The 15,826-nt window shown below is 42.3% G+C and overlaps 1 protein-coding gene across 2 annotated transcripts in view; it reads left to right on the forward strand.

Moving 5' to 3' along the window:
* RPTOR (regulatory associated protein of MTOR complex 1) overlaps positions 1–15,826 on the forward strand; it is a 167,296-nt gene that overhangs the window by 45,301 nt on the left and 106,169 nt on the right. For both annotated transcript variants that reach the window (XM_054393726.1, XM_054393727.1), the window contains exons 5-6: positions 1,959–2,105; positions 10,891–11,066. In XM_054393726.1, the coding sequence (XP_054249701.1) occupies positions 1,959–2,105; positions 10,891–11,066 (323 nt within the window). The remainder of the gene's footprint in view (positions 1–1,958; positions 2,106–10,890; positions 11,067–15,826) is intronic.

The raw sequence follows: 15,826 nt of genomic DNA on the forward strand, positions 1-15,826 counted from the left end.
CCCAGCGTGGCAGAGGCAAGATGAGCAAGCATCAAAAGATCACCCTGAGCAACCATGCTAGAAAACTATTATTTAACACTCCTTTTTTTTTTTTTTGCTTCAGGACTATCTCATTTACATATCATTAGCAAATTTGCCAAGTTATATGTGACCCCCACAGTACAGCTGGAACATAAAATTCTTCTGCTTGGAAATATCACGATATTAATCAGAGCTATAATCCAATCTCCACCGTAGCAAATATGCATTATAAATATAAAATTAAAACAATGCAAGACCATAAAAGCTCCCTGATAATATGGTGTCAGAGCAGCATATAAAACATATGCAACTTATGATTGGAATGTGCTTAGGCTGAGTGAGAACCTTGGAAAAAAAAAAGTCTGGGCCAAAGGTGAGTTGTTTGTGCATCATTCTGTCCTGCAACAATTTGCAAAGCTCATAACCCCCCTAAAACTTTGGCTTTTAGAAACAAATTTTTCTATTCATTTGAACAAAACAACCAAAAACTTTTTTATGTGGGCAAACCTGCATTTTGAAATGACTGTTTCCTGCCTTAGCTAACATCTGGTTTATGATCTCTCTTTATCTGTGCTGATCCTCAGAAATTTGATGTTGGTAAAAGTTTACTGGTTTGATTACAGCTATTTGAAGTCTCTTGAATATAAATGGGAGTTAGGATCCCATCCATCACTCTCCTGGTGCTAATGGGAACCTCTCAGCTTTTCCTCTGGATTTTGGGCAGAGTTCAGTGCTGTACAAACATGACCAGGTTGCCCTCTGGCTGCAGATGGGCAGGATCATGCAGTCAGTCCAGTATATTTGCTAGGTACTTCTCAGGCTCAAACCCCATAAATCTCCTTTGGTTTGTAGTTTTAGTTCTGCCATTTAATTTAGGGTGCAGCCATTCATAGGCAGTTGTCTGATTTCTGATCCTCACATTTGAAGAAGCTCTTGCCTCTAATTATTTGGGGGCATGAAGATGGAAGACAAGGCAGAAAATATTTGATATTTACAGAATGCAAACTGTTGGAACTTCACCTTGCTGAAGGCAGGCTTTGCTGGGTTTCGTTTTGTTGGGTAATTCTGGAAGTAGCACAGAAGTTACAGGCTGTAATAAAGTTATGAGGCATCTGGTGAAACTGAGGTGACGTAGCTGCTGATGGGCTACATGTCCTTAATTATCCATCGTGATTTATTGATGGAGGTTTCAGTTTAGGATGTTTGATGTTAAATTAAAGACAGCTGGTTTATATCCTGCAACAGTCTTGCAGAAATCTGAGATAAAATTGGGCTACTAAATGCTGGTTGGAGTGATTAGGACATATCAAAGCATCCCTTTGCTGAGGTTTACAATTTTGCTTCAGAGTTTGGGCTTTCAAATAATACCCCAATAAAATCTGCTTGTCCTTTGTGTTGGAGATGGGCTTTGTAGTCCTCATTGTTGTAGATTCACAGATTGCAGTGGGTTGGAAGGGATGCTCAAAGGTCATCTGGGTCAACCCACCTGCAGTCAGCAGGGACATCTCCAACTAGATCAGGCTGCCCAGGGCCATATGAAGTCTGATCTTGAATGTCTCCAGGGATGGATGGGGCCTCAAACATATCCCTGAGCAACCTGTCCCAGTAGTTCACCACTCTCAATGTAAAGAACTTCTTCCTTACGTCCAACCTAAATCTCCCCTGCTTCAGTTTCAAACCATTGCCCCTTCTCCTGTCAGTACAAGCCCTTCCAAACAGTCCTTCCCCAGCCTTCCTGTAGGTCCCCTTCAGATACTGAAATGCAGTGATTGGTGTTGGTATTGATCACTACTCCCCATGTCCTGTCTAGGTTTCATTTTGAGATTTCAGGATTGGATTTTTGGGGGGGGGGGGGTGCTGTGTAATGAAAATTGTGTGGCTCCTCTGTTCCTTTATAACACAAGTGCTTGGTTTATTTATTTTTTTTCTTCCTACAGAACTATACCCAGTACATTCCCCTCTCCATATATGACCTGCAGACCTGGATGGGCAGCCCTTCCATTTTTGTCTACGATTGCTCTAACGCTGGCCTTATCGTCAAGTCCTTCAAGCAATTTGCACTACAGAGGGAGCAAGAGTTGGAGGTGAGATCACAATCTATACAGCAAAGGTTTTTTTTTTCTTTTGTGTGTCTGCCACAGGGTTGAGTTCAACCCTTGCTTTGCTACGTACAGCTCAAAATGATGTTTCAAACTGCAGTAGAAAGCAAACTAATTAGCAAATAATTTTGCCACTCCAATCTTTCTGGTTCACAAAGAACTATCCTATTAAACTTGGAACAATTTTTAATACAAGCACTAATTAAATGGTAATGTTAATAGAATCAATTTGTGCCCTAATGGTCTTTTTAGCTGAGATAAATGCTGAGGTGAACTAGACATATTTATTTTCCTTGCTAAAGTCTAGTATCCGAGGATGTGTTTGGGTGCAGTTGGAGTTTGGTGACTGTGAAAACACAAACCAAAATAAACCAAGCCTGATACACAGAGGGGTTGTGACTGTGGTGGTTTCAGTTCACAGAGTGCTCGAGTTGAGTGTGTTGCTAACGAAAAGCTGTCCTTTGCTGCAGATGTAAATACTAATTCATGTATTGAAGTAAATCTGAAATGCAAAGTAGAAGGTAAGGAGTCAAGACTCACCATGGGACAGCCAGACACCCAACTGCCAGACATTCCTGCTAGCTTTAGCTTACAGAGGAAGCACATTTTTAAAAGGTTAACTTCTTGCACTCTCACAGTTTGAAGGCACTCTTTAAAATCCCCCAAACTTCATGGAAGGATTATTAATTAATCAGGCAACCAACTGTCACAGATCCTTCAAGCAGCTATTAACAGTATTCCTGGCTATAATTCCTTTCATTCTACATTCCAGTTTCTGGAGATGCTTTTGTGGTGACTGTTTTGGCAGATGGAAATTCCATTCTCCTGACAGAAACCAGTCTAATAGCTTGAGATGTGTGGGTTGTTTCATTATTAATTCTCTTCAACCAGAGATAATGCCATATTTTGCAGAGATAAGAAACTTCCCAAAATCTGAGGCTTGGAAAGAAAATGAAGTTGCAAGACACAGATCAGTAGTATTGGTAATAGATACTTTTTAAAGGTTACCATCTTTTACAGTCAAGGAAAATGTCTGGTGGCTATATTATGTTCTCCTTTTCCAAGTTGTCCTAACAGCTTGTGGCTTTTATTGTGGTATTTTTCAGAGCATGACAGGGAGGCTGGAGAAAGACACCCTTCTGAAAAGTCTAGCAGTGGGACAAGGGGGAATGATTTTAAGCTTAGGGAGAGTAGGTTTAGACTGGATCTTAGGAAGAAGTTCTTCAGTACAAGGGTGGTGAGATTCTGGAATGGGTTGCCTAAGGAGGTTGTGGATGCCTCCTGCCTGGGGGTGTTCAAGGCCAGTTTGGATGAGGCCTTGAGCAGCTGAGTCTAGGTGAGAGGTGTCCCTGCCCATGGCAGGGAGGTTGGAGTAGATGATCTCTAAGGTCCCTTCCAACCTGAGCCATTCTAGGATTTTTAATTTGTTTTCTCATTCTGATCCTAAGGAGGTTAAAATTGAGCATGACTTTACCTTCCCTTTCCCTGCATTCTTCATGAATTTCCTTTTTCCCTTGGCTCTTGCTGAGCTCGAGAAGGACTTTGTAGCTGTGTTGGAAGGGAGGCAGCTGCTGGTCTCTGCTGGTTTCTGCTGTGAGACAAATAAGTAGCTTGGATGATGCTTGGGCAGGAAAAGTTCCTCTCTGTAAGCCAAACAAACCAGACTGTGGACAAGGGTTGCTTACAAAGAGAACAATGAGCACAAGTAACAACCTCAGTCTTTATTTCAACAAAAAGATTAAATCCTTTTTGCTCTGTTTGATTTTTTAAAATTCTGTTAAATATGTGAGGTGGGAAAATTCATTTAGTATTCTTTTTTTTCTCTTTGCAACACAGGTTAAAATCTTACCAGTTAATTTGATTATGAAAATACTTTCAGGCTTCTATGTCAGCTTTCCATCCTGTCTCTTTAGATTTCATTAGCTACTGATGTCTTACTGAGATAACTGCTTATTGTTCATAGAAAGCAGAAGTCTTGGTGACAAATAGAGAAGTACTTAGAGTGCCATACAAAGCATGAATGAGAATTCATTTGGAACACTAGAAATAACTGAATTGTTCAAATTTCATGGAAAGTGAAGTAAAGCTGGGACCAGTGCTCAAGAGGGGCTGCTAAGAGTGATGAAGATAATTGTTAGCCCATCTTACTGAAAGGAGATTAGAGGAGCTTGTTCTCCTCTTAAATCTGTTGGTGGAAAGACTGAGGGAAGCCATAGCTGGTTGGGTTTGTGGTTTTTTTTTTTTTTTTTTTTTTTTTTTCCCCAAATCCCTTTTTTGGATAGCACAGAGCACTTTCAGGTGCCATTAGATTATGCATCCTTCCACCAGAGACATAAAAATTAAGTACAAGGTATTTCTAGGTATCTCTGCAGCCCCATTAGAGTGGATTTTCATTGTTCATGGAATATAAAAGCTGCTACTCTTCCTTAATGTAAAATCTAAATCTTCTTCAGCCTCCAAAGAGAGGAAGCACAAAAAGAAATGATAGCTTGGGAGTGATAGAAAAGCAGTTAACACTTCTCAGAGGTACCTGAGAAAAGATAATGTTGTAGCACTGCAAGGGACATTATCTTCTGGAGAGAGCTGCCTCCAAAATAGCACTTGAATAGTAAATGTTTTTTAGGTTTTGGCCTGCTGTTAGTAAATACAGGGCTGGGAGTGAAGAGCTGTGTAGGTAGAAAGAAGATCTTGGTTTTAATAAGAAGAAATCTCTCCTGTCTTATCCTGGTGGACAGATTGCAATGGAAGCTGTTTTTTATCTTCAGCAAGACTGCTTCTCTGAGGGAGATGAAGGTGAGACAGAAGACCTAGGTCTGGAGATGCCAGAGCCACTTGAGGTGTAACTGGCTTTTGGTGGGATGAGGAATGGGCAGAGATAATTTTGTCATTTGATGGTGGGTGTCAGGAAGATGGAGACAGACTCTTCTCAGTGGCCCCCAGTGACAGGCCAAGAGGTAATGAGCAAAAATGTGAACATAGGAAGTTCCATCTAAACATGAGAAGGAAATTCTTTACTGTGAGGGTGGCAGAGCACTGGAACTGGCTGCCCAGAGAAGTGCTGGAGTCTCTCTCTCCAGAGACTTTCAAGACCCACCTGGACCTGTGTGATCCAGCTCTGGCAAGGAGGTTGGACTTGATGATCTTCAGAGGTCCCTTCCATCCTCTACCATTTTGTGATTATAGCTTTGTGCAATTATATGGCAGCAATTAAGCTGATAAAGTCTACCAATCCCCACCATGCCCAACATGTCACAGGGTTTCTAACCCTTAAGTTAAATGCTATTGATACAGGAGCTGATGGTTCACACTGTGGACTTGAGTGTTTCAGTGCAGGGGGTTGGGCTAGATGGCCTTTGGAGGTCCCTTCCAACCCAAACCATGCTATGATTCTATGAAATACCTGTGAATTGGGCAGCTGAGGATTTGGTTCAGTATTTAGCTAAACAAAGGTACAAATGCTGCAGATGAGAAACATCCATTCAGCAGTGCAACGTGGATAGGATGTGGCAGAGTATTAAATGTGATAAATAAGTTTAAAAGTTCATTTTTTCTAGTTTTAATTTTGTTGTGATATTTGTAATAAAAAGCTATTGCTTTCCCTTCCCAAAAGACCTGGTGTCTGCAGAGCAGCAGTGTCCTGGCTGTGCCTGCTCTGAGCTAGGAGCTCTGCTCGGAACATGTAGTGGAAAGGGATGGCTCTGGGTGCTCTTAATCATCTAATTAGCTGGCTCTGATGATTCTGTGAGTGCATATAAATACAGTGTAATTCTGAAGAATTAAGCAGGCACTTTAAGTGTGCTGTGCTAACAATGATAAAGCAGTAGGCTCGTTAGTTCTGATTAATTTTCTGGGTAATTGTGACATTGTGTTTCCTCTGACTCATCCCTGTTTCATACAGCAAAGGTCTGCAGTCTGAAGGCCACATTGGAGCTGTAGAGCAAGAAGCAAAGGCTGAAAGGCCTCTCCTAGATGTTTACTGCACAAGATGCAACTTTTGGTTTTGTACTTTGCTGTTTGAATTTTTCAGCAGCGTGCACCCTTCACAGCTGCATTCTGACTGGTTTTGTTCTGTGTGTGTGGAGGAGGTGGGTGTTGTGGTGGGAGTGCCTGCTTGTTTTCCCCTCCAGCAGGATACATGACTAACTGGTCCTAATTGGAGCTGAGGACTCCGTTTTTATTTTTCCATCTTCAACATTCATTCTCAAAAAAAAAGCTTAGCTTAACGACAGCACAGCAGAATGGTATCTGGCACCAGCAGCATGTCTGGGAGGAGAAGTTTTCTAACCCACCATCTGCTGGGAGAGAGGAACATCTTCTCTTCTGGAGTTTCATTAATGCCTTCCACAGGGGAAGAGGGTGTTCACAGCAGGGGTTGTGTGAAGCTGGCAGGTCTGGTCAACACTTCAGATAACAACTAGCTCCAGTCTTGGGGCAGAGTTCCTCCACAAAGTTTACCTTGAACATGTCTGTTAATTCAGAAAAGGCTTGGGTGTCTCTCCTAGTTCTTGTTTCTTGTCAAGTGCTTTTTTTTTCTCAGTCAAATTATATAAGTACATAAATGTTTTCAGTAACAGTGGTTTGAAATCCATCTGTTGCTTCCCCTTCCCTTAATTACAGGCAGCAATACCTGCAAATCCATTAGCTCTTCTCCGGAAGGACTGGCAAGGAGCAAACCTGAGTGCTCCTGCAGCAGCTATTATTGGTTTTCAGAACAAATTAATTGCCACCATCTTACAGGAAGGATGACATGTTTCAGTGTAATTGATAAAGGAATATAGAATCATAGAATGGTTTGGATTGGAAGGGAACTCCAAAGGTCATCTAGTGCAACGCCCACGGCAGTCAGCAGGGACATCCTCCACTAGATCAGAGGCTTGGTGAGCCTGAGCTTCAGTATCTCCAGGGATGGGGCCTGAACTACCTCCCTGGGCAACCTGTTCCAGTGTTCCACCACCCTCATGGTAAAGAACTTGTTCCTAACATCCAACCTAAATCTGCTCTTCTCTAATGTCAAACCATTGCCCCTCATCCTATCTCTGCAGGCCTTTGGAAGCAGCCTTCTTGTGGCCCCATTCAGGTACTGGCAGGCTGCTATTAGGTCTCCCTGGTGCCTTCTCTTCTGCAGGCTGAAGGACCCCAGCTCCCTCAGCCTGTAACACTAAACAGTACTGGTCCAGGGCTATATTCCCACTGTTGTTTTGACTGAAAGGCTGTGGATTGCCAGTCACAACAGGTAACACAAGAAGTGCTCTGTGGTTAGCAAGGGATTTTTTACTTACAAACCTTACACAGGAAAACAGGCATCACTGTGCCTTGAGAATTGTCTTTCTGCTGAAACAAGCGAGCTAATCATGACCTGCTGCAAGGTCTACATCTGATTGCTTGCTTACAGGAAAAACCCAGTTAAAAACTGTAGATAAATGCATAGTGATCATTCTGATAGCCTTTTGCATATGAGAGCTTCACATGGTTTGCTGCTCTTACAGTTGTGAGTGAGTACAGTTTTGCCAGTTTATGCTTTTTAATCTTTAATCTTTAACCTTCCACTTATTCCATATCCTGCCCTCATAAAAAGTTACAGTGATGAAGGAACCAAGCAGTCCAGGAGGTCTGACTGCAGTGGATGTTCTAAGGATGCAAAAATAAATGTTCAGAGTAGGCTTTACTTGACCCACTTTGATGTTTTTTTTCCTCTCCATTTTCTTTTACTTGTAAAAATGTTTTGCTTTCATTATGCCTAGAAGTCTTGACAAGATCTGTAATTGCTAGCTGGTGGTTTATGTTCATTTTATGGTTGTTATTAGTTCGTCTCCTAATGGATAAATATTTACTCTGCCTGTGTCATAGCTTCTTACTGTGTGGAAGCCAAGAGTTGAGCAGGTCTTGGAGTATGAGGTACTTCCCTGTCAAAACTGAGGGTGTAGCTCACTACCAGACCATGATGAATGTCAAGTATTTTACACTACTCAGAAAGCAGAAAATCCATCTAAGTGTACCTCCCACCTATGGAGCCCATTTATGAGGCTGCCCAGAGGGCAATTCCTTTAGGAAATGAATAGCCATAGCTAAGCAGTTTGACTGCTTTATATTTATGCATCTGTGAAGACCTAATCCTTTTCCACACTCCCTCATGCCTTTCTCCTCAAATGAAAGATTTTTCAGTGTTTTAATTTGCCTTTTTGGTTGTTCTTTTGCTACTAGCATGCAGCTTAAGTTTTATTGAGAGTAAATATCTCTAGAGGACAAGCAATGACTTCATTTCCACCCAAGGTGTGGCATGAATCTGTGCTGAAAGCTGCAGAACTGAGAGCAAGGACAAGTCTTAGTTAATGTGGACAAGTTGGGAAAGCCAAAGTGTGTCACTGCTGCCTCTGGGATTAGAACAGAAAAGAAATATTTAAAGAATTAAAAAACCTAATAAGAATGCATGAAATACCATCTGAAACTTAGCTGTTGCTTATCAGGTTGCTTTGCTAGACAAGAGAAGCTGAGAGAGCTGGGGCTGTTCAGCTTGGAGAAGAGAAGTGTCTGGGGGGAGACCTTATAGTGGCCTTCCAGTAGCTGAAAGGAGTCTACAAGAAAGCCAGGAAGGGATTTTTTTTGTAAGGGCTTGTAGTGATAGGACAAGAGGGAATGGATTAAAGCTTAAGGAGGGGAGATTTAAACTGGAGATGAGGAAGAAATTCTTTCCAGTGAGGGTGGTGAGACACTGGAACAGGTTGCCCAGGGAGGTCATGAATGCCCCCTCCCTGGAGGGGTTCAAGGCCATTAGGGGTGGATGAAGCCTTAAGCAATCTGTTCTCGTAGGAGGTGTCCCTGCCCTTGGCAGGGGGGGTTGGAACTGGGTGATCTTTAAGGTCCTTTCCAACCCAAACCAATCTATGAAGCTGTGGTTGTGCCAGGCTCTGGGTTTGTAACACAAGTATTCTGTTCCCTGTTGACCCTTCTGAGACACCAAATGGATCTCCTCCTCAGAGGGACAGAATTTTTGACGTGTAAAGATGGGAAGGATCGAGTTTGTTAGTCAACTGTGTCACCTTACTCAGCTAGCAAAAACTAAATAAATGAAAGTGGTTGAAGTGTTGGTCTTTGAAAGAATGTTCTTCTGTTAGCTTGGGTAACAGCACATAGATCACTTTGATGGCTCTTTGCTATCCAACTCTTACATGAAAGGAAATGAAGACCCACATGGTGCTTTTCTTTTTTCACCTCTTCTTTTAAGAACCTTTCAGTACCATAGATCAAAACTTTGGTTGACTGAGGTGTTTATTTCATTGAGCTGTTTCAGAAAGGCACCAGACACATGGTCTGTGGGTTTTGTTCTGTGAATTAATAGTCTCAAAAATCATCCTCTTAATCAAAATTGTAATTAGGAAAATTGGTGTGGTTGTAAAAAGTGGGAGTGTTGGAGCATATGGTGATTTACACTCTGCAGGTGATGGTTGGACAGGTTAAGTGATTGCTGTAGTGCAGGTCAGAATTAGAGAAACTCTTTCACACCAGACTTGACCCTCAGATATAAAAACCCCTGAACATGGCCCTGTGTCTCCTCTGTTTCCCACTCTTTCTTGAAACTGATCCACAGCATATGGACTGGAAGACTTGAATAATGTTCATGCAAGGCTGCTTCTGATCTGCAGATGCTCTAACACCATCACAGAATCATTTTGGTTGGAAAAGACCTTTAAGATCATCGAGTCCAAACATCAACCCAATGCCACCATGCCCACCAAACCATGTCCCAAAGTGTCAGGTCTACATGTTGTTTGAACACCTCCAGGGATGGTGACTCCACCACCTCCCTGAGGAGCATGTTCCAATGCTTGACCACTCTTTCAGTCGGACCAATGCACTCCATCAGTCCATGGTGAGTATGAAATCTGCAGTGACATCTCTCAGTTCTGAGCATTTCAAACATGATTATGCCAAATTAAATAGAAACTGGTCCAATCTTGGAAAATTATTTCTTTTTACAACAGTTCTAGATCTTGAGATGCAAAGACCTTACTTTAAGGTTACTTTTCAGTGTAACATTCACTGCTGGGAGCAGAAATTACCATGTTTTCTCCATCTAGAGTAGCATGTATCAGGACTTTGAAGCCTTTTGCTGAATCATTGATTAATAAATACATCTGTGGAGACATGAATATTTGCATTGCAGAAGGCAGCGCACGTTTCTCTTTCTCTTTTTGTTTGAAGATGGCCCTTCTGCTTAGCCAGGGTAATTTCCTCTTATTTTCCAGCTTGACCTTTTTGCTCTAGGGAAGTAGAAAGGTGTATGAGGTGAACCACAGGGAGCTCAGTATTCTCCTGGCTCACCAAGAGTCATCTTTATCCTTTGTGGCAGGAAATGCTGCCTAGTACAGCCAAATGAGTTGCATTTTTCCATTTGGAGCTGTTCTGCCATCTGTGGTGAATGGTTATGAGCCACAGGAAGGATGGTTTTTGCTTAAATATAAAAGAAAGAATAATTAGCCCAACTTGCTTCTGCAGTGCTTGATTCCAAGCTAGCAGATGTGAGGAGAAGGCTCCGAAGTGGTGATCACAGTTCAGTCTGTGACAAGTTGTTGGGTTTGGTCTGTAGTATTGTTATGGTAACTACACTTAAATACTGTTAATTATATATGAGTTAAAACTGGCTGCTGCTGCTGCTACAACTTCTCTGAATCCAGAGATGCTGTGAGCTTTGACAGCTCTTCAGTGCTTTTTTTCAAGATGGTATAGAAGTGAACTTCACAGAGTTCACCCCCAGTGCTCTCCATCTCTCCAGGTAGCTGCGATTAACCCAAACCATCCGCTTGCTCAGATGCCTTTGCCACCCTCCATGAAGAACTGCATTCAGCTGGCAGCCTGTGAAGCCAACGAGCTGCTGCCCATGATCCCTGATCTGCCAGCTGACCTCTTCACGTCATGCCTTACTACCCCCATCAAAATTGCTCTGAGATGGTGAGTATCCAAGCCGTTGTTGAGGGCAAGTGCATAACTCGTGAGGCTTGTCTGGTGAGCTGACAGATTTGTTAATCTAAATGCTTCATCTAACCTAAAGTTTCCCCCTGCAGTATTGAATTACAGGATTTGAGCTATGCATTTGGGGCAGCATTTTTATTAATCACAACTCCAAAGGTGAAAACATTGTTATCTTCTACTCATTACGTTTATAGATTCCAGCTCAATATCTAGGTTTGCTCAGATTAAGGGATTTGCTGTTCTGGGAATTAAATAGCTGCTTCTCCAGGGAGCAGAAATAGTACCTAGTGCAATACAACTTTTTTGTAAATTGTCCTTTGTACAAATCACATTCCAAATATTGCAGCTGCTGTAAATAATCCAGCAGCTTGAAACAGTGCTGGGAGTGAAAGCAATTGAGCGATAAAGCAAAGAAAGATGTTGTGGAGTGACAGAGCAAGTTAATTAGGCAGAAAGTTATAAAAGTCTGCTACAGATAGCAGCAGCTTTCGAAGAACAGTGTTTTTACCCAGCAACAGAGAGGAGCAACAACCACTTTGGTTTAGCTGTCTTTTGGGGATTGTTATCACTCACAGTTCTTGTACTCTTCCTGCAGCAAACTGAGCCAATGTGGCCAGGTTGTGGGTTAGGTACGTGGTGCATTTCAGTGCTACCTGAGGCAAAGCACAAAATCTGAGCAGTTTTTTTACCACTGTTTTGATTTCATGAGCTCACAGGGTGACTCCTACAAGAAAGTCACAGCTTGTAAACACTGGCAGTAGTCTGGGATAATTTTGAAGAGTAAGGCAAAGGGCTTAAGGAATGTTTTCGAGGGAAGGTTTTGAGAGAGATAGGGGCAAAATTAGTTTTCTGACTCAAGGAGTAATGGGAAGTAATGGGAGTCTAGCCTAGAGATTCAGCCAAGGAACAGCAAACCTCTAAATAAATTAGGCAGATGTGTGCTTTAAAATTCTTTCTGGTTTACATTTCCCTTCTATTTTAAAAGCAAAACCTTCTGTTGCTTTTCCAAGATACCAGTCTGGTTGCTGTCCTAACCACTCATCAAAACTCACAAGTGAACACTTGCAGGTATGCAACAGACTGGAGCCTGCTGATTAGCCAGAGACATTTAATCTCATCTAATCCAGAGGGAATTCCAGATGTGCTTCCCTTCTGGGACAGGTGAAAGAGGTTAAGGTCCAACATAGCTGTTACTGTGACAGCTCTTTGCTGCTGAAGTGACATCTTGACATCATGCCTCCATGCTCTTCCCGGTGCTGACGTGGTTGTGGTGGTGGTGGTTGGTGGTAGGCTTGCTCTGAACTCTGCTGTTTGAAAGTTTTCAGGCTGCCTGCACAAATCCTTCTCTTTAAAAGTTGAAGAAAGTTACTGTGCAGCAAAATTCCTTTAGGGGAACTTGAAGAAATGCTGTGCTTTATAATCAGGAAAATGTAGTTGCAGGGAGCTGCTTTTATCATGCAGCTGCTGCTGAATTGCTGCTAGCCAAACGTGAAGGAGTTTAGATCTCTGCTGGGTTTATCTATAGAGAAATACTTTGAAATTTATCTGAATATTCCACCTGATTAGCTCAGGGCTCACAGCAGATGACAAAGAATGCAACTTGGTAAATACAGATGATGCCTTTCTGAAAATTGCTGGCTGAATGGAGTCAACAACCAATAAATAAACCAAGAAGTGACACAGGATTCAGCAAAGGGAGGTTTTAGTTCAAGGGAGGATGTTTTCACTAAACCCTGTGTTTCTGTGGAGAGAAGAGTGAACAATGGTTTTGCAGGGTGGATATGCTGAGGCTTGAAGTTACTCTGAATAACTCATTATTGAGCCTGTGTGTTAAATCAATACCATGCAGACACAGTGACACCACTTAATTTCTGTTGTTTTCACTAATTCATGAAATCTTTGTGAGAATCTCTAGCGTGGCCTTTGATGCCTATTGGAGATTAACTGGGTTAGAGCAAACTGAAGCTTCATAAGTGAAGTGAAAACTATTGGGACTTCAGGGTTCCTCTTTTCTTTGCAGTTCCCAGAGCCACTCTTCACAGATTGGGCCATATTTAAAGTGAAAATGCTGAGGCTCTCTGAGAGGATTTTGGGGAGGAGGTTGCTGTGGGTGTTGGTTTTTTGTTGTTGTTGGGGTTTTTTAGAAGGATTTTTTTAATATATATTGATAAAGGTTTGGGGTTTTTTATTATATTATGATCTGCTCAGGAATTTTCTGTTACTTCATCTCCATGGGAACATGACAGAGGAGGAGGGCTGAGGGCAGGTCCTCGAGCAGCTCTACACCTGGCATAAGCATGAGAAATACTCAAAGTCATGTTTCCATTTATGTTTGACAGGGGACATAGTTGTAAAAATGCAGTTCAGGGGAAGATTTAAAACTCTTAACCTCAGCTGGTGGGGAGGTTGATGCCCTGTGAACTCCTGGGTAGGAAAGCATTTCTACTGCATCTAATCCAATGATTACATGCAGTGCTTAACCACGCACACAGAATGCCTCCTCCATTGTCTGATGGAGATTAGGCTCCTTTATATTCCCTATAGATTGGCATTATTATTGTGGTTTTATCTATGGCAGTCCTGTAAATAATGAGGTCTTGCTTGAGGAGCAGTTATTCACTGCTGCTTAGCAGAACACATGCAGAGCCAGACCCTCCTCCTGCAGTCCAGCTGCTTGATGCAAACCGTCTGTTACTGTTCTAAAGCAGACAGTTAACTGAAAATAAAGATGTAAATCTTTGTCATTACAACTTCTCTTTTACTTCCCCTTTTTCTAAACCTGATTTCTTCCCCTCCTTGGAAGTGTTCTGGGCCAGATTGGATGAGGCCCTGAGCAACCTGGTCTGGTGGAAGATGTCCCTGCTCCTGGCGGTGGGGTTGGAGCTAGATGATCTTCCAGCCTAAACCGTTCCATGAATCTATGATCCAAAGCTTGCAGAATTGCTTTGGAAATAACATTTTTGCAATTCTGGACTGACAGGCTAATGAGGTTTCATATACTGAATTTATGGACAAATAAAAGTTTGATGAATAAATTTCTATCCATCCCATTTTGTGCTCTGTATTTTAAGTAAACAGCTGATGGACAAAATCACTTGGCAAATGGGGCTTGCAGCTGTATCCACTTCAGTCTCATTTCAGGGGAAGAGGAGTTGATGATGGTAAGAGAAACAGGGGGCACACAGAATCACAGAATGTCAGGAGTTGGAAGGAACATCTAGAGATCATCACATCCAACCCCATTGCCATGGGTAGGATCACCAAGGGCAGGTCAGACAGGAGCACATCCAGGTGGGTTTTGATTGTCTCCAGAGAAGGAGACTCCACAACCTCTCTGGGCAGCCTGTTCCAGTGCTCTGGCACCCTCAAAGTAAAGAAGTTTCTCCTTAAGTTCAAGTGAAACCTCCTGTGTTCTAGCTTGTGCCCTTTGTTTCTTGTCCTATTACTGGGCACCACCAAAAAGAGCCTGGCCCCTTTCTCTTGGCACCCACCCCTCAGATATTTACAGATGTTGATAAGGTCCTCTCTCAACCTTCTCTTCTCCAAACAGCCCTAGGTCTCTCAGTCATGCCCTGCTGAATGTGGTGCTTGAAACTCTTAATGACATTCTTATGATTGCCAGACTCCAGTGGATGAATTGTGGCTTACTTGACACTGGTTATCTTCAGGGGCAGTGTCTGTTGGGAGCTGATGTGTTGCCACTATATATAGCTGTATATGAGGCAAGCCAAGAGATAAGCTGTATGGATAGTTAAGCTTGATTGATGTGCGCTAATCAGGATGAAGATGCAGCTATTGCAGCAAGAAGCAGAGATGTGTGTGTTTGGGGCTCTGTTTTACGCAGCTCTGTGCCTCTCACACTGTCTGAAGCAAGAAAGCAACTCTGCTGGCAGTTGTGAGCAGTTGTGCGTCAGATGCTGATGTTGTCATCAGTCCCTCAAGACATAAACAACACTGCAAGTAGAATTTTACGCGTCAGGGACAAAGAAGCTGGGCTTGTCTGCATTGTTTTAAGGACCTTGTGGCTTTGAACCACAAAGTCCAACTCATCATTGAGTGAAAAGTGCTGGAAAACCCTGAAGGGAAAAAAAAAAAAAGAAGCAGCAAGAAGTTTGGGCAGTGCCCAGACTGAGGAGTTTTGGATATGCAGTGTGAGCACCAGAACACAGGTACAGCAAGCTTGTAAGTGCATGGGAAAGAACTTGACCTGTGGCAGCTGGTTTTCTCTTGAGTCAATTAAAGCAAACATTTAAAGTGTTGGTCCTTTTCTAATCTATTTATTGTGTATTTCTGCTTGAGATTTTGGGGAGTTGAACTGAGCCAATCCTCTGTCCTAAATTTATTTAGGGAGACTAAATTGAGTTTCAAAATATTGCTGTGATAGCTGAGCACAACCTGGCTGAGCACTTTTATTCTGTATTCCTGGGTTTCTCCTTTATTGCCTGGCGTTTATTGGTGTATTTACATGCAGCTCTAATGTATTTCACCTGATGTTTGTGATGATGACCCCTACCATCACTTGAGACATCACATTTAGAGCCTTGGAGTGATGAAATGGGGTTGCAGATACATGATGAGGAACATTTTGTTTCTGAGTACATTTTCTTGGCAGTCAGTGGTGGTTAGAGAGGCACTGCAGATAGGCTGCTACTGGTTAAATGGGGTTTTGATGAACTAATCTCTTGCAAAATATTGCAGGCAGTGGTGGAGGGTTTATTGTAACAGGCCCAGTATGTACC

This window comes from Indicator indicator, chromosome 29 (genome assembly GCF_027791375.1).
Source record: "Indicator indicator isolate 239-I01 chromosome 29, UM_Iind_1.1, whole genome shotgun sequence".
NCBI classification, from domain to species: domain Eukaryota; kingdom Metazoa; phylum Chordata; class Aves; order Piciformes; family Indicatoridae; genus Indicator; species Indicator indicator.